General features: G+C 40.6%; 1 protein-coding gene across 1 annotated transcript in view; it reads right to left on the bottom strand.

The window, feature by feature from the left end:
* NECAB1 (N-terminal EF-hand calcium binding protein 1) overlaps positions 1-16,350 on the bottom strand; it is a 54,619-nt gene extending 38,269 nt beyond the window's left edge. The window contains exons 1-3 of the mRNA XM_085053170.1: positions 16,286-16,350; positions 12,904-12,928; positions 4,016-4,124 (exon numbers count right to left, since the gene is read on the bottom strand). Coding sequence (XP_084909296.1) covers positions 4,016-4,124; positions 12,904-12,928; positions 16,286-16,327 — 176 coding nt within the window. The 5' untranslated portion in view covers positions 16,328-16,350. The remainder of the gene's footprint in view (positions 1-4,015; positions 4,125-12,903; positions 12,929-16,285) is intronic.
* Between the last annotated feature and the right edge of the window lie 206 nt (positions 16,351-16,556).

Raw genomic sequence — 16,556 nt, 5'->3', positions numbered from 1 at the left:
TGCCTTGATTAACAAACAGGGGAGTGGCATTCACTGGGTCACCACAGTGACTCATTCATTGATCCAATGTCCTGTTCTTTCTTTGTGGTCATAGGCGGCTTTTAAGAAAAATCACATTATGGCTTTGAAAATAGGAATAAGCTACTCTGCCAATTGGGGCAATTTCTGTGTAACTCTGTGTACTTAGTAGTTGGCCTATAAATTATCATATTGGCTTATGGATCAGTGAAAGGAAGACCCTGCAACAAATTTACTTGTTTACAATTTATCTTTTTGATTGTCAGTACCTACATGTATAGGTTTTTTTATTAATTTAAATAACTTCAAGAAAGGTAAAACATCATAGCAGCACTAAAAGATGGAAAAAAATTAAATTCCTTTTTGCATGGATACACTACTTCACCTAATTTGGTTGTCTTATGCATTTGTTTCTGGCTGTATCCAAAGGAAAAAGGAACAGAAGTTAAAAAATTTAGGCAACCAATTTGTACACTGTGTCTTTAGTGGTTTTTACTTAATATTTCAAATGTTACAAAAAGCTAACGTAGATTTTTTGAAATAGAAAGAAAAAATAAAATGCACATGTAAGTGCATTCATAAACTGCCAAATAGAGGTCCAAATTATGGACTGAGGAAATACCCTTAGCTAATGCAAATTTTCAGTAAAAGCAATGATCTACCCTGAATGAATAACCTGTGCTTTAGGGTCTAGACAAATTGTACATTTAAATTCATCCTGTCAAAATAAACTCCTACTCAACCTATGGCTTGGAAACTTCATGTGGCAGTAACTAATTCTTACTCATCTGTTTTTCCTGGTGATTATGCACCAATTGACTCTTCTTTTACTTTTTAAAAAGAGAACACCTGACTGCTTCAAATACCAAGGTGCAGAGATCATAGTTAGGCAGACATGACCTGAATTACTGGGAACATAAACCCTCTGTTACTTGCCCTGCTATCACATTGGAAATGGTAATTACTGATTTTAGCAGTCTTCCACAGCCTATCTGCTTTGTGACAAGCATATTGCATTAGCTTGGATTGGTCTTTTTAGAAGTTAATAATCTAAATCTCTTTTCAGCAAGACTGACATTAGGGCCTGTGTAATAGTGGGGTTTAGCACCTGTTTAATTTAGTTCCCTTAAAAGTGTTAAGCCAGTGTAAGTCTTTCATGCTTTGAATATTTTATTGAAAGATTGCTACCATATAGCTGAGAAGGGAATTCAAATTGCCTGAGTTTGTGGTCCATGGCTACCACCCCAAGGCCATATCTCTTTTTTTATCTTCAAGCTTTGAAGTACAAAGGCTGATGCACACAGACTGAGGTTTTGAATGCTGGCAGAGCTAAAGGATTTAATGCAGGTGGAAACAACCCAAAGTTTGCTCTTGTGACAAGCTGGTTACAAAATCTTGAGATACTCCAAGAAACTAACTAAGGGATCATGCTGTGCTTCCCTAGACGTCTGTCCTAGTCATTTACATGTAGTGTAAATTGCTGTATAATCTCAACACTTATCAAATATTTCTGGGATAGAAATATCTGTCTGCAATTTGTAAATAGCAAAGTGATGCAGAGAGAAGATAAAAGATTTGCCCAGAGTTTGACAGTATCTGCATTTTAATTGGATAAGAGAGACAAACTAATCTCCTGTGCAAATCTCCTTCTACTGCCCACAAAATTGAGCAGAATTCTTTGCCTTCCCCTACTAAAAACCAGCCATAAACTACTTCTGATTTGCATAATTTTCATTTTATTCCCTTGGATAATTTGGAAGTGAAAACATCTCAAAATAGATGGTTTAGGGAATATTTGATACGTACATGATTCTCCTAGTGTTTACCTTACAACACTTCTCAAGGTTCAATGAACATTTTGCTACTTTTCTTAGCCAGCTCGTTAATTTGAGACATTTTATATAACCTGCCCTTTTCAGGAAATGCCAGTGAACAAAAGTTTTGCCTCATTATATCTGCTTCACGTGACTTTTTTTTTGAAAGCTATGCTAACAAGGAAATTTTATTATAGTGTCCAAGCTGTCTCTCTTTGCTATATCCATCTGATATCTGGCATGTGACATCTTGCTGACAGGTTTCTCAAAAGCTCACAAAGGGAAAACCTTTAAAATGTATTTGCTTGTGCTAAAGACAAAGATCAAGCCTGGTAGAATAATTTTCAGCTGCAAAATTACTCTAAAGCCTTTTATCACTTAAAACCTTCATGAAAAAATACTCAAAAATTGAGTTGCTGTTTTAAATTGTTGCTGTTTTAAATCCAAGCTTCAAGTATGTTTTCTTATCTATATCTAGGTTCTCCTCTGTAACAAATATTAAGCCATGAATACAAAGCACCCTTTCTTCCAGTTGGAAAAGACAACTTAGTAGCTTATCTTAGTCCTCCACCTGCTCCATTCCCTGCAATACATGAAAACTGAACCCTTCACAGTATATATTCTGTGACTTGTGTGCCCAGATTTTGCCAGTCATTTCCTGGATAATGAGAATGATTTCTCTCTCAGATGGCTGCTATGGCATCTGGTTTTTATTACCTGTTTTCAGTTAATGGCAGTAGCATTTGCCAATTGTACCTGTTCTTCAGGTGTGCCTGCCTACCAGGAGGAAAACATAATGTTATCCTCACTTTTCTGCATATTTTTCAGATCTGTATATTCTCTGTTAAAGGGAAAATGGTGTACAAATGATAATAATACAAATTAAAATATTTTATGAATTAAAAAAGCTTTACAAATAAAAAGAAAGGAAAAATAGATGTAGAATATCTGTCTTTTTTCTTTTAGAAATCTTGCTTAGTATGAAGAATTTCTGCCTTATCAGGATGCTTCCTGACAAATGCAGATAAATGGAATTATGGTAAAATAAAGCCAAATAAACCAAAATAAAACCAAATTTATGTAGATATGTAGTACATATGAGGAAGCCCAAAGCTGTACAAATGAGTCTGGCTCTGAAATGAGTTTTTGACTTTGTTTCATTCATACCATTGACCTTTTTGGTCAGAAGGGCACATTGTTAACTCATGTTCAACTTGGTGATCACCCAATACCCTTTTCTGCCAAGCTGCTTTCCAGCTGGGGGGGGGGCAGCAAATATTGGTGCATAGAACCACAGAATCATAGAATTGTTCAGGTTAGAAATGACCTCTAAAGCCATCAAGTCCAACTGTTAACCCAGCACTCCCAAATCCCCCAAATACCTCCAGGGTGGTGAGTCCACCACCTCCCTGTCTCCATCACCCCACTCCTTAATTACCTTGTAAATCCTGTAGTATTTTTCATTCCCCACAAGTCCAACAGATTGAGTAGCACTTCTTCTGCTTCCTTCAGGACATTCTTTTGGCACAAACTCTAAAATCTTGTGAATTCTACTACAAAACTACATTTAATTTGGTTCCATTTTCCACAAAAGCATGGGGCTGTTCCTCCCCAGAAGCAGAACTTTGCACTTCTCCTTTTTGAACTTCATCAAGTTCCTGTCAGCTTATTTCCCTGTGGCCTTGTTAAACCCAACCATAATGGGAATATCCAAACAGCCCAAGCGACAGCACCAACACAAGTTCCATGCCACCAGACAGGATGTCTTTTTCAGCCCTTTACTATATGTAATTGCTTCATTTATTTTATTTCCTTCTCAACATCTGCTACTAGTATTCATCAGTATGACTCAGTGGGATCAAGAATTGAGAAATTCATATTTAATGAATATTTAATGAAAAGGAGACCACAGCTCATTTTCTTTCCATGGTGGGGGAATACAGAAGGCATCCAATTTCCACCCTGTGTTCTCAGTACCCAAATCATATTTATTGGAACATGCAAATATTTCAGCAAGTTTTTGAAACGCTTCACTTGTACATTTTATAGCCATATCCTGGAAGCCAGCTGGCTTCCTTCAAGCAGTTTTCTATGTAGACTTGTTTTCTAGAATCAGCCTGATGTCTGTTTTCCATTCTCAGGTACAGAGAGTGGCACTGGAGTTGTAAGAAGGGGACACTTACTCAGTATTGTGTGTATCAATGGTGTGAAAAAGTTCATGCAGTTCTTCTCCACTCAGAACTCCATCAGCAAAGTGAGCTTTGAATTCATCAAAGGACAGTTTTCCATCATCTGAAACAATCAAGAAATGGAAATTGCTTTAGTTTCATTCATATTTTTTTCTTGTTTATTTCATGAAGTAGAAGAGGAAAGTGCTAAAAACCTCTAGGTCTTCAGTTTAAATATGGAAACTTTACATTTTAAATGCAAGGGTGATAATCAGCAAACAAAAGCCAAATAAAGATCCACCTTTTCCTGTTATTTAGAAGAAATTGCAAGATTAAACTGTAGTTAAGTAATAATTTATCTAAATTGATTGAGCCTTTCTACGAAGCATAAAGAATATTTTTATAGCCTAATACTTCATAACTCTTTTTTGGGTAGCACTAAATTTAAGTTCCCATGTTTCTTTCTCTTCCTTCAGTAACATACTGAATCCCTTATGGGACATTAAATGACCATAGAGGGTAAGACTAAGAGGTCCTAAGCACCAGACAAACCTACAATGTATTGTAGCTTAATTTTATAGTGGTGGAGAATCTATTATAAAGGCAGTATCTAAATCCTGTAACTGCATGCTGTAGTACAGCAGGCAGATTTGAAGAGTAGAGCTGAGAAGTTTCCTTCTTCTTTTACTTGCTATTATTTCATAATTCCTTTGACTGGAATATATGGCTTCAGATATCTTGAAGAGGTTTCAAAATTGTACAAATTAAATGTCTGCTCCATTTTGAAATATTTAGTATGAAAAGAAAGATTGTAGCTAGAGATTATCATCATTACAATCAAAATAAAATGTAAAGATCTACAAGAGCCAGAAACCAAGATGGCACAAAACTGCAATGATTACCTAGCTGAGAATCTAAAGACATTTGCCATTTGGCTCTGGTTACAGAGAAGGAATATCAAATGTTGAGTGTGTTGAGCTGTGTGTTCTCACATCTCTGCTTCCCTTTGATTTTCCAGATACAATCAATTTCGTAATCAAACCACCTCTGCAGGTTTATCCTTTGCTGGGAAGGGTGATTTGCATGCAAATTATACACATGGTCAAGAAACTAGTGACTTTTGGCAACTTTCCTGAGATAAACATATGAGTTTACCCATAGAAGGGCCTGGGGTATGACACAAAACCTGAAACAAGTCTATTTCAGTCCTTCAGCATCATTGGCTTTAATGCAGTCCAGAAAATCAGTGATCCACCATCAGCCAGATCAGATACTTTAGCTATTTTCTTTAAATTTCTATAATCTAAAAACAAAAGTTGCCTTTTGGTTCATTTCTATTTATTCTCAATAACATTCTGAATGTTATTGGCATTGAGTGACAAATCATTGAGCTTGTTGCTGGCAAAACACAAGGAGTTTGGAACATATTTGGTACTTACAGACTTCTTACAGTTACCTTTACTAAAAAAACCCCCTCTGATTATCCAGAGCATTGCTCTGATTTTTTGTGAGTGTAACTGTTTTGCCATAGCAGCTGGGGAGGGCTCAGCTGCCAGTGACCCTTGTGCTTCCTCAGTGCTCAGATGAAGCTCAGACCCAACACTGAACAAGTGCTCCACGTGCTGTTAAATTCAAGACACATTTGCCCAGCCAGTTCTTTTTCCCCCAGGTATCAAGAATAGCTTTTATTTGAAAGGCTGTGTTACATATCCTCAGCACCACCTCCCCGGGCACAGCTCACTGCCCTTGGAGTGCTCAGATAAAGACTATCTGGTTTAAGTGCTACAGGGTAGCTGAGCAGAAACCTCTATTAGAGATCTTTCAATCCTTGCCACTGGCAAAGTGACAGGGGAAGGATGAGTCATGAAAGGCAAACTTCTCTGAAGCTATGCATCCATCAGAGAAATCAACCTTCAGCTGTATTTGCCTTGGCAATGTTATCTAAGAAGCTGTTTTGCAAGACTTGCTTGCTTTTGTCTATCTTCTCTGACATCTTTCAAAAGGGTTGCTTCATAAACAGACACAGTTTTCTATTCTCCTTTGTCTCCCAGCTGGCAGACAACAATATAAACAATAAAATGCATCTCCCCACATAGTACTTACAAATTTAGAGATATATTCACACAGTGGTTTGAATGTCCTCTCAGAGGAGCCTTCCTTCAGGTTACAATTGCATTCTCACATTTATTTTAGTAAAATTCACCTGTCTGTTGAAGAGCCACATGTAAGACATTATGGCAATCAGAGGGGAAAATCACACTTGGCTAAAGCTTATAATGGGATTCACCTTAAAAGGAAGGGATTTGAAAAGCTGAGCCCACAGCACTGTCTTGGCCCAAGCAGACAGTGCCCAGCCTGCCTCCAGGCTGGTAACATGCAATCAGAGCAGTGAGATTGTTTAGGGCTATATGAGCACAAATCCCTGCCCTTATAGGCCAACAGTTAGCAAAGGAAGAAGAGATAGCTACAACTAAAACTAATAAATAGAAAAATTCCCTGTGGCAGAGAGTATTTATTCACCAGGAAGGTTCAACAGGGACTAGGAAATGACAGTTCTCAAAATGAAGCAGTCACTTCTGCCATGGAAAAGCCAAGGGCCAAAACACAGCACCATCCAGGCCCTCCCAGTTCTTGACGGGAGCTCAGTTTCTAAATATCTTATGGGTGTTGTGACAGCTCTTCATGGCTTTTTGAGATCCATCTGCCTTTGAGGAACCTAAAACCTTCAAGTGCCTCACTGAAGCCGCAGCTGCCTGCGTGGCTGAAGGAAACACAGTGGGAAAGCAGTGCAAACATGAGTGCTCCTCCCAGCTCACCTGCTCCTGGGAACCTGCTGTGGGACTTGCCCTTTGGAAGGAACTGGCAGTCCACACTTGCTGTAAAAGGTTTGGATCAGATGAGTGCTGTAAGGTATTGCCATATACACAGAGACAACGAGGTAGTGGAGGGGACACATCACAACAGGCATAGATGGGCTGAACCAGATGCAAAAAGATTAAACCCACAGGATTTATTGGCACACGGCACATAGGCTGGAATCAGACCAGGAAAGAGCTGCCAATATAACAAATTTCAGTGTGCCAAAGCAAGTATGCTAATAATATCCACTAGGCCCCAGTCATAAGGGGCTGCATCAGAAAAAGCACACAGAGGCTGAAGCTTTAAAGAGTCTGGGCAAATGCACTAAGCTTTTATTGACTCTCATCTGTATTGTATGTTGATAGAATCAGAAATAAGGATTTTTAGCCATTATTCCATCTGTTGTGCTAGAAAAATTTCCCACAAGTAACCAAGTGATTCCAAGGGGACTAGGCTAACAGGGAGAGGGTTTAGACTATCTCTACAGAAATATTTTTGGGGATCTGAAGCACAGAGTCCTGTAGCACTTGAAGAACTCCAGACAGAGCCTAGGCTTTGAAACAGGAGCCAAGGTGATGTCTGCAGTGGATCCAGATGGTCAGCAAGCAAACAGCAGTGTGGTGAGGGTTCATGGGGGATGTACTGCAAGGGTTTTTCCTTACTAATCCATTCACTGAGTAACTTGGGAGCTTAAATCAGGGATGCTACATTCAGAGAATTTCTGTCCTCTGGCTTCTGTTCAGAGTATGTGTTTTGCAAAGTCATTGAGTACAATTTATAGCTCAAACATGTCCACTTTGGACCAGTCAGACCTGGCCCTTCTGGGTATGATGGTGCATAGAGCTTCCCAAAGGGATTCCTGACCATTGCTGTTTTTCTCCAGAAAGGTCACAGCAGAGATGGGTCACCCTGTCATGCTGTGACCAACCTGGCCAGTCTGTGTGGAGGGGACAGCCCATGCACTGATGCAGCTGCCACTGAGCAGAGCTTCTGAGGCAGTCTCTGGGCTAGCTGAAGACCTCATGAGATGTCAGGATGTTATTGCCCCAGGTTAGGAGATATTGGCCTAGATAAAAAAAGCTGAAAACCAGGAATGGGCATTTCATTCTTTGATATAATGCCAAAATTTTTCTTGAAAAAAGTTTATTCCACTAAATCAACGATCTTGAGCGCCTGCAGGCCAAATCTGACAGTTCACTTTAAGGAAAATTCAAGAGATCCCTTTCCCAAGGTGCTTTCCCTGCCTCTCAGAGGCATATTCCCTTAATCTTCTGGCATGGTGTAGGCTGGCACGCTGGTACACAAGCTAGAGCCACTGAGAAGTCACAGTCTGAGGACTGCTTCAGTGAGGCAGCTGACAAGCAGCTAAATCTCACCTACAGACACATGAGCCAACACAGCTGGCAGAAGGCTCACCCACAAAGTCAGTGTTTATCCTGCAAAGGCACTGCCAATAAATTATGAATAGGATTCTATTCACCTAATCTGATCTCTGCAAAACTGACTCTGGAGTAAGAGTTGCAAGATTTCCTCCTGATGATCATACAGGTGAAGTTTAGTGGCTTTTTGGTTATCCTGTGGAAATCTTTTTGGGCCACTCAAAAGCATGTGATCTGTGAATCAATCCCTTAGGTCACTGACACCAGTGAAAGGGACAGGGTGCTACTGCTGCATTTGCCCTATTTTAAAGAATCATTTATTTATGTCCCACAGTTTTTTGTTGGGCCAATGTTTGCCCAGCTTTAGAGCTGGGCTGAAATCTGCAGATTATTGTAATCAACAAAAATTTTGATACTGCATACATTATCACAATATTTTATACAGTTTGAGAATTCTACATTTAAAAGTCTGGTGTCCCTGTTCTATATCATGGACAAGAGGGGCACTGAGTGAAGACATATGGCAATGCAAAAATTAGTCTCATCTGACTGTACTTTTCATTTTATAGATTTTAGTTCAAATACATTATAAAATATATATTTTTAGGGGGGGGGGGGATGCTTGTAGTGAGTGCTTGTTTGAAATGTCAGAGAAAAAAAATTAAACCAGACATAAATGCACTGATTTTGACATTAATAAGATTCTGCTGGTTGTTTGATATTCATGTTTGTCAGTCTATGGGGCTTTAGTCTTCTTTTGTTTAGTCAAATTTTTAAATTTCCCCTCATTTGTTTGCAGTCATTCTTGACTGCCTGCAGCATACTGTTTACAGTGTTGCTTATGATTCAGGCTTTTCAGTTTTTTTTTTAAATGTCTGCTTCTGTAGCAGATATTACCAATGATGTTTTCAAATATCTTCCTCTTAGGAACTTTAGGAATGTTTGAGATATAGGTTATACTCAGTGTTTTTTTCAGAATAGGTGACTTGTATTTGCAAACCAATGAAAACATCTATATATAAGCCATCTTTTCTAAACCTTTCATATTAGAGCTGCCCTCCTTAGGGCTTAGAGGTATCCACCAGCTTGGGGTCAGGAGCTATTAAGTTTGGAACAAGGCCATAATCAAACACCAATTTGAATTTTGTGGAGTAGAGAGACAGCTGAGCTTCTCCTCCTGGGGGACATGGCTGGGGGTCACTGCCTTCAGGTTTGACTGGATGGATGTTTCCACACTGAAAAGTGTCAAGGGGAATCTCAAATGCCAGAGCATGGCATGTTTCCAGAACAGGAGAGGAGATCCAGAGCAGGAGATAATAGACAGACTCTGGTAAAAGGCAAAAGCAATGGTCTTCTTCCTCAGAGTGATGGGAAGAGACATGACCGCTAACATGATGCCAGCAGAGGCAGGGCACTGTTCTCTAGTTATTTTGTGGTGCTTCTTGTCTTTGGTCTGTGTTGAACCATCAGTGTTGAGGCACCTTCCCCCTGCTGAAGGAAGACTGTTACCCTTGCAAGATCAAGAGTTACATTCTCAGTAGATTATTACCTCTTTTTTCCCATCCATTTTGACAGACAGTTTGTGATTGGATTTCTGCAATGTAGTTTATATTTGAGATTTCATTCCTGTGCTAAGAGGAGGGAATCATAGCAGGAGGCAGTTCTAACTGGGCACATGTCACTGCTGCATGGTCAGAAGAGGCCCCTGGGTGACATTCACCAACAACTGATACTGTTTCACTCGGCTGCAGGTCACTGCAAGGCTAATAGGGTGCACCATGCTCCTCCTGGTGCATCAGGAGATAAAAGATTCACCTCATGCAGACAAGTACATTCAAGTGCTGCATTCACCTCTATGTGGGGCAAGCACTGTTGCCTGTGAGATGAGGGAGGCAAAAATTTTCTTTGTTAAAAAGGACTGCATTTGGCAGTTCCAGTTGTCTATATTTCTTCACTCCCTCCCTTGCAGGCTAGGGACAAGATTTTACTCTTTGAGAGGAATTTAATGAATTGATTTTGTTTTAAACAGCAAAAGAAATTAAACAAATGAAGATTTTTCCTTTTAGCTGGAATTTTCCTAAATTAATTCTTTGTGAAATCATTTTAGCACATGGAGTTTTACAAAGTAAACCTGACCAAAATTTCATTTCAGGACATACAGTCCTGAAACTTCTCCTTTCCAAAAAGGTCATAGTGCAGCATCTCACCTTTATGAAATTGCTTTTTTCCCCTCAGGATTTTCTGCTGCTTTTGTCAATATTATGAACCATATAGTTCTTAAAAATCCTTCCCTATGCCTTGTTCTCCCTTAAAAAAAATATGACTTTTTCAGTTATGGGAGGATCTGCTCCACACAAAGCAGAGCTGCAGAGCCATGAAATATGAAACTACAGATAGAGTTTAGGAAGCTGATCCTTTCATGGACTCTCTGCATAGCTGATATTTCCAGAAACAGAACAGTAACAGAAAGATATATGTACCTGGGCTGGCAAAGAAGGAAGCCATTTGTATGACTTCTTTCACACGACTGTTTGTTAAAGGTTGTTCTCAATTAAACACAGATGTCATAAATCATTGTAGTATTTCCAAGTAGCAGCAGTTCAGCAGAATTTCTTGGCTCTTTTGATCTCTTATTTTATATTGCCTTTGCAAGAATAGTTGTCTTTCATTGCTGTGAAAGGCTTACCTGAAGTCCCACAGTCCACGAATTCATAGTAAAAAAGGCTACCTTCTACAATACTCCTGTTTATCAGCTTGATCCATTTTTTTGGATATAGTTTTTCCTTGCTGTCTAGCAAGAATCTAGCAAAGTTTTTGATTTTATTTTCTCTGAAGGTATTTTAATCTCACAAAGAGAATGAATACAGCAGAGAAAGTTCTATGAAAAGGATATGGGAGAACTTAACAGGGCTGTGTCATGGACAGTAGTGTCACACTTGTTACTGAAAGGCAAAACTTGGTTTTCTGTGGTAGAAAAGTGACACTGAAAGTGTGAGTCATTAACCAAAGCTAATAATCTATGTTGACAACAGTGTAAATATGTTCAGTCAGTGTTCACATATCCAATAACCTTTCTGAAAATGTATTTAACTCTACAGCCTTGAAACAAATCTCTCTATCAGTGTGGCACAAGCCTGTGCAGTGCTAGATTAGCAAAGTAAAAGTCCCATGGGCAATTGATGGTTGAGCAAACACAATTAAGGCCTAAGAGCTGAAATAATTTCAAGTTAATGGACTTAAATTAATAGAACTGAAGTGACTGAACTTGGTCACTTTCTGCCAATAATATCATGTAAAGAAACCATATACAGGTAGGAATGCCAGTGACCAAAGTCTCTGGGGCTGATACAGTTTCATATTGCTCTGGAACAAGCAAGTTTGTCACTGATCCTGTGAGCTGTTCCCCTGTTTTCATAGCAATGTATAGAAATGAGCTGAGTTTTGGGGAAAACCCAAATCAGGACTGGAAGTGTTCCTAACCACCCAAGTGCTGTGGATCCACCAGGACTGGGACATCATGAGCCCAAAGCCCAGGGCAGGGACACAAAGCTCTAGGGTCTCTTTCAGACTCCGGGGGGATGATGAGCTCTGCAGTACTCCTTGTGCTCTGAGCCTCATCAGCCATGAAGGCAGATTCACACAGCTTATTCCAAACACCACGAGGAGGTCTGAGGGAGATGCCAGCAGAGCTTGGCTGTGCTTGGCAGGTAACTAAGCTAGAAATGCACTATGTAAGGGGAAGTCCTTCTCCTTCCCATCCCAGCCCTCATGGTGGAATTCTTCTTGCACCATCACTGCCCATGCAGGCCACTGGCAAGCCGACTGAGAGAGATGACAGAGAAAACACTACCAAAACACTCTCACAGTGATGGATTCTGTGGCTCCTGAGCTCTCTGAAGGAGCCTACTGTGGTCTTGTGGGAAGTGCCAGTTGCTGCATATGAGCTGGGGCAGAAATAGCAACCAGAAGTTGGCTGTGGAGGTGAGATTTCCCTCTCAGCAACAGTAAATGGTTATTCAACATGCTCAGTTATAACATCAAACTATACGGTAGCCACTTGCTGTTCAAGACTTCTTCCTTGTAAGTCATCATCACTGATTTTCTCAGTGGTATCCATCTGCCTTCTCTTTATTGAATGCACACAATATCTGTTTTCTGAGGATTGACTGGGCTGGGAATTACTTGTCAGGATTGGACCTGTCTGATCTGGGAGTTTGACACTGTGCAGTGCTTCTCTCGTTGATAAAAAAATAATTACTTCTGTGCTATAAATATAGTTGGATTCAAGGCTTTATTCTCCCTACTGACACACTGAACAAATACAAAACCAAGTCTGATTTCTGCATGTAGCCTATGGTGTTTTTAAAAAGTAGTGTCACTTTTCTTAGTTACACTTTAAAAAGTGTCATTAAGAAACCACCCACATGCACCAAAAAGTGCAAATCAAACACACATGGCCAAATTGTGAAAGCACAAGATCTATCCTTAAAGAAGGGAGAATCAGAGCACAACATAATACATGACACTGAACCTGCAGAAAACATAAAATGACAGGAGGGATGGCTGTTTTTTCTCTTAGGATGTTTAAAGAATGACTTGAAATGCTGAATGAATGATGGATTCTTTTTTCAAAAGAGAGGAGGCAAGACATGTGAGCAATCTTACCATTCTTGTCTGCTCTTCTTAATATCTAAACGAAAAGAAAGACAGAGAGAACAGTCACTTTTTAAAATGTGTACGGGTTAATAACAAACAATGCTCTTTTTAATGCACATTTATAGTTTGAGCTCTACATCACATTTTCACAAGACTGCATAAAATTTTAAAATTCTTAATGTGTCTCTCTTTCCCTCAGCTTACTGCTTTCTTTAACTCCTTCTTTGCTGTGTGCACTAAAAACCAAGACATAACAAGAACCAGCTTCATTTTCTAGTTTGTTTATGGATTATAAGGATGATGTTCAGGCACAAAACCTGATACCATATGGCTACCATGATGATTCAGGGTTGAGAGAAGTGGCTTAAAGAAGCAGAGAAAGAATGATGGCTGGGAGGATGTGCTGAGCATCTGAGATGGTGAGAAAGACTCATGGTTTGTGTGTGTGGAGGAAGCAAAGGGATAAGTCAGGAGAGGAGCTGGATGGCATAAAGGGATCAGATTCAGTAGCCAGTGCCACAGGCTACTCCAGCCTGAACTGCAATGGGGAGTCATCCAGGCAATGCTGCTACAAATGTAGGCAAGGGAAGAAAGCAAACATTCCAAATATAGTTTCTATTGTTGCTGTGAATATCAGTAGTGTTGCAAAATGGGCACACATATTTTTGAGAGCTGACAGCAATGGAAACATTCTCTGGTTTATTAAAACGTTAGCAGCATTTAAGCAGCTTCTCCAGCACATGCCATAACTGCTCTGCTCCTAGAACAGAAACCAAGCAAGATGAATCCAAGTGCCAAGCTCTGCTGGAGCACCTTTGAGACTATTTTCTATAGGGTGGGGTTGGCAGGGAACTAACAGAGTTGTGACCCACATCCAAGACTTCAGAGGTGATTGTTGAGCTGAACTTTGCATTAGACCAAGTTTACAGCACATAAATTATGAAGTATACTTAGTAAAATGACATTTTCCCTCCCTGTATATCCAAATAAATCATACACTCAATTTTCAGTATAAGGATTGGACTTTTAAAGGGATGAAGCAGTGTAGGTTCAATCAAATAGAAGTATGCCATAAACATGGGTCAAGAGTGGCAAAAGTTTCTGCATAAGTAATTTAAAAACATTTGTTTAAAATTAAGTAGTTTATGTATTTTTTATTTTTTAATGATTATGTAAAGTCTGTATTAATTTGTTTTAATTAATTACACTGCCACCACCACCCCCCAAACCTTAAGGAAATATTATAATCCTTTAGACTCATGAGACGGACTTTGACAGAAGGTCAGGGAGAACCATTGCTTTAGAAATCATATATCAATCTCATTAGATCTCTCTCTGGAGAGAGACTATTAACAAGAGCATGTAGTGACAGGACAATGGGGAATGGCTTCAAACTGAAAGAGAGTAGATTCGTATTAGATGTTAGGAAAAAAATGTTTACTGTATGGGTGCTGAGGCACTGGAAGAGGTGGCCCAGGGAGGTTGTGGATGGAAGTGTTCAAGGCCAGGCTGGATGGGGCTCTGAGCAACCTGGTCTGGTGGAAAATGTCCCTGTTAATGGCAGCAGGGTTGGAACTGGACGATCTTTAAGGTCCTTTCTAACTCAGACCATTTTATGATTCTATTCCCCAGTGGGATCAGGACCTCAGTACCTGCCCTTTCTGTACAGCCTTACCACAAAACTCTTGCTGCCTAGTCTAATTTAAAGATAAGTGTTTATATAAGTGGGGCTACTTCACTGAGGAGCAATCACACACCTACACACCCCCAAATATCTAAAATATCTGTGACAGGAGTGTACTCTCACAGCGGGAAGGAGGCCCAGGGTCCAATCCCTGCTTCAAAGCAGGCAGAGACTTGGTTTGGATTTAAGGTTTTCCTCCAGATGTAAGAGTAGAATCACAGAAAGAGCCTCCCTCCCTCCTATTCACAGGTTTGTGAAAGGTATCTGCTTTCCTTTGAATATGAACCTGATGCTGGTTTTAGAAAATGCTGAAAATTAAACAATAATTGTATTCTGATTTTTTTTTTTACTTTAACAAAATCAAAAATTTTCAGTTTATCAGGTTGTCTGACCATGTGCAGTTTCCTGTCCAGTGCTGAGTTAAATTGGGGAGTTGGCTCCATTTAATATTTTTTAGCTCTTTCCAGGCAACTTAGATTTCTCTTCTGTTTTTATGATGTATGACTGCAATTCTCCCATTTCTTTTACAAGTGGTATCTCTGATTAAAAAAACCCAAAAAACCACAAAACAACCCCCCCCCGCACTTTCAATATACATTTGGATTGAAATAAGAGAAGACAACAAAAAGTCTTATTTAAATAATTTCCTGTGGAGGCTAGAGAAAACAGGAGATGAGCAGATGAGAGTTGCTTGAAATAATTTTGGGGAAGGTTAGCGAAGTTAAAGTGGGGACATTAGAGAAAACGTCTAGATAAAGAGTCCTTCAATACAGAACATGCCCTTTCCAGCTGATGTTGTGGAATAACAGCAGTACAAGAGCTGGTCAGAAGCAGATCAGAGTTGGTAGTAGAGCTGGTTTCAAGATTTATAAGTCTCACCAGGGTCAGGGGATTCTATGAAGACCATTGGGTGGGAGTTTGCCTTTTATCGGGACTTGCCTTGGAACAAAGAAATGCTGAGTGCAGCACAAGTTTGGACAAAAAAACTTCTCAGCTGCACCTTGCAAGATGCTGAGCCCGTGGTGACAGTCTAACACAGCACCTTTGGGGGTTGTGTGGCCAGATGCACATCAGGGCACCTCCCTGGCTCACTCTCAAAGGGCTGAGGGGCTCAGGATTCTCTGTCCATTGACCTTGGGCACCTCAAATTCATCAGGGTCTAATGGGATGGGAAGGAGCCTGCACAGTTTGGGGGGGGGGGAAAAACCTTTTACAGGGTGAGAAACTCTTTAGTGAAAAGCCCCCCACCCCACCTCCCCCATCCCAATTAAAACAATAAAACTTGAAGCAACTAATTTTGAAAGGTGACTGTTTTCACCCAGAACCTCTCCCAGCCACCCCTAAACACTAACCTGCTCTCCTCACACATGCAGCCATTAGAAGCGAAAGGGGAAGGGGAAAGGAAAAGGGAAAGGGAAAAAGGAAGGGGAAAGGGGAAAGGGAAAGGGAAAAAGGAAGGGGAAAGAAAAAAGGAAAGGGAATGGGGAAAAATCCACAGTCTCTCTGGGCTTCACCCCCTTCCACCGAGAGGCGAGATAACAGCTCAAGGGAAAAAAAAAAAAAGAAGAAAAGAAGAAATAAAAGGGAAAAAATAAAAGGATGGAGAGAAAAAGGACAAGAGAAAAAGGCAAAACATAACAACCCAGGTATCCCCTCCCCGGACACTGTCCGGAAGGATGGGCTGATGCCGGGGTGCCGCGTACTCACATCGCGGAAGATGCGCAGCCCCTCTCCGCGCTCCGCCGCCATCCGCCCGACTCAGCCCCCGCAGCTGAACCAGCTCCGCGGGAACCGAGCCCTCCCCGCCTGGCCTGGATCCCGCCCCGGGAAGGGCAGGAGCAGGCCGGCAGTGGCTGCTGCTCCCGGGCGGGGCGGGAGGGACACCCAACACACCCTGTTGCATCCTTAACGCCCCTCACGGCCACGCTCGCTTTCTCTCCATGAAAGAAACTTGGGTCTTGCAGTCTGGCAGGCCACG

The sequence above is a fragment of the Lichenostomus cassidix genome, chromosome 2 (genome assembly GCF_008360975.1).
Source record: "Lichenostomus cassidix isolate B80296 chromosome 2, HeHo_3.0, whole genome shotgun sequence".
Classification (NCBI taxonomy): Eukaryota; Metazoa; Chordata; class Aves; order Passeriformes; family Meliphagidae; genus Lichenostomus; species Lichenostomus cassidix.
The sequence above is the reverse complement of the archived record's forward strand: the minus strand, read 5'-3'. Positions and strand labels throughout refer to the sequence as shown.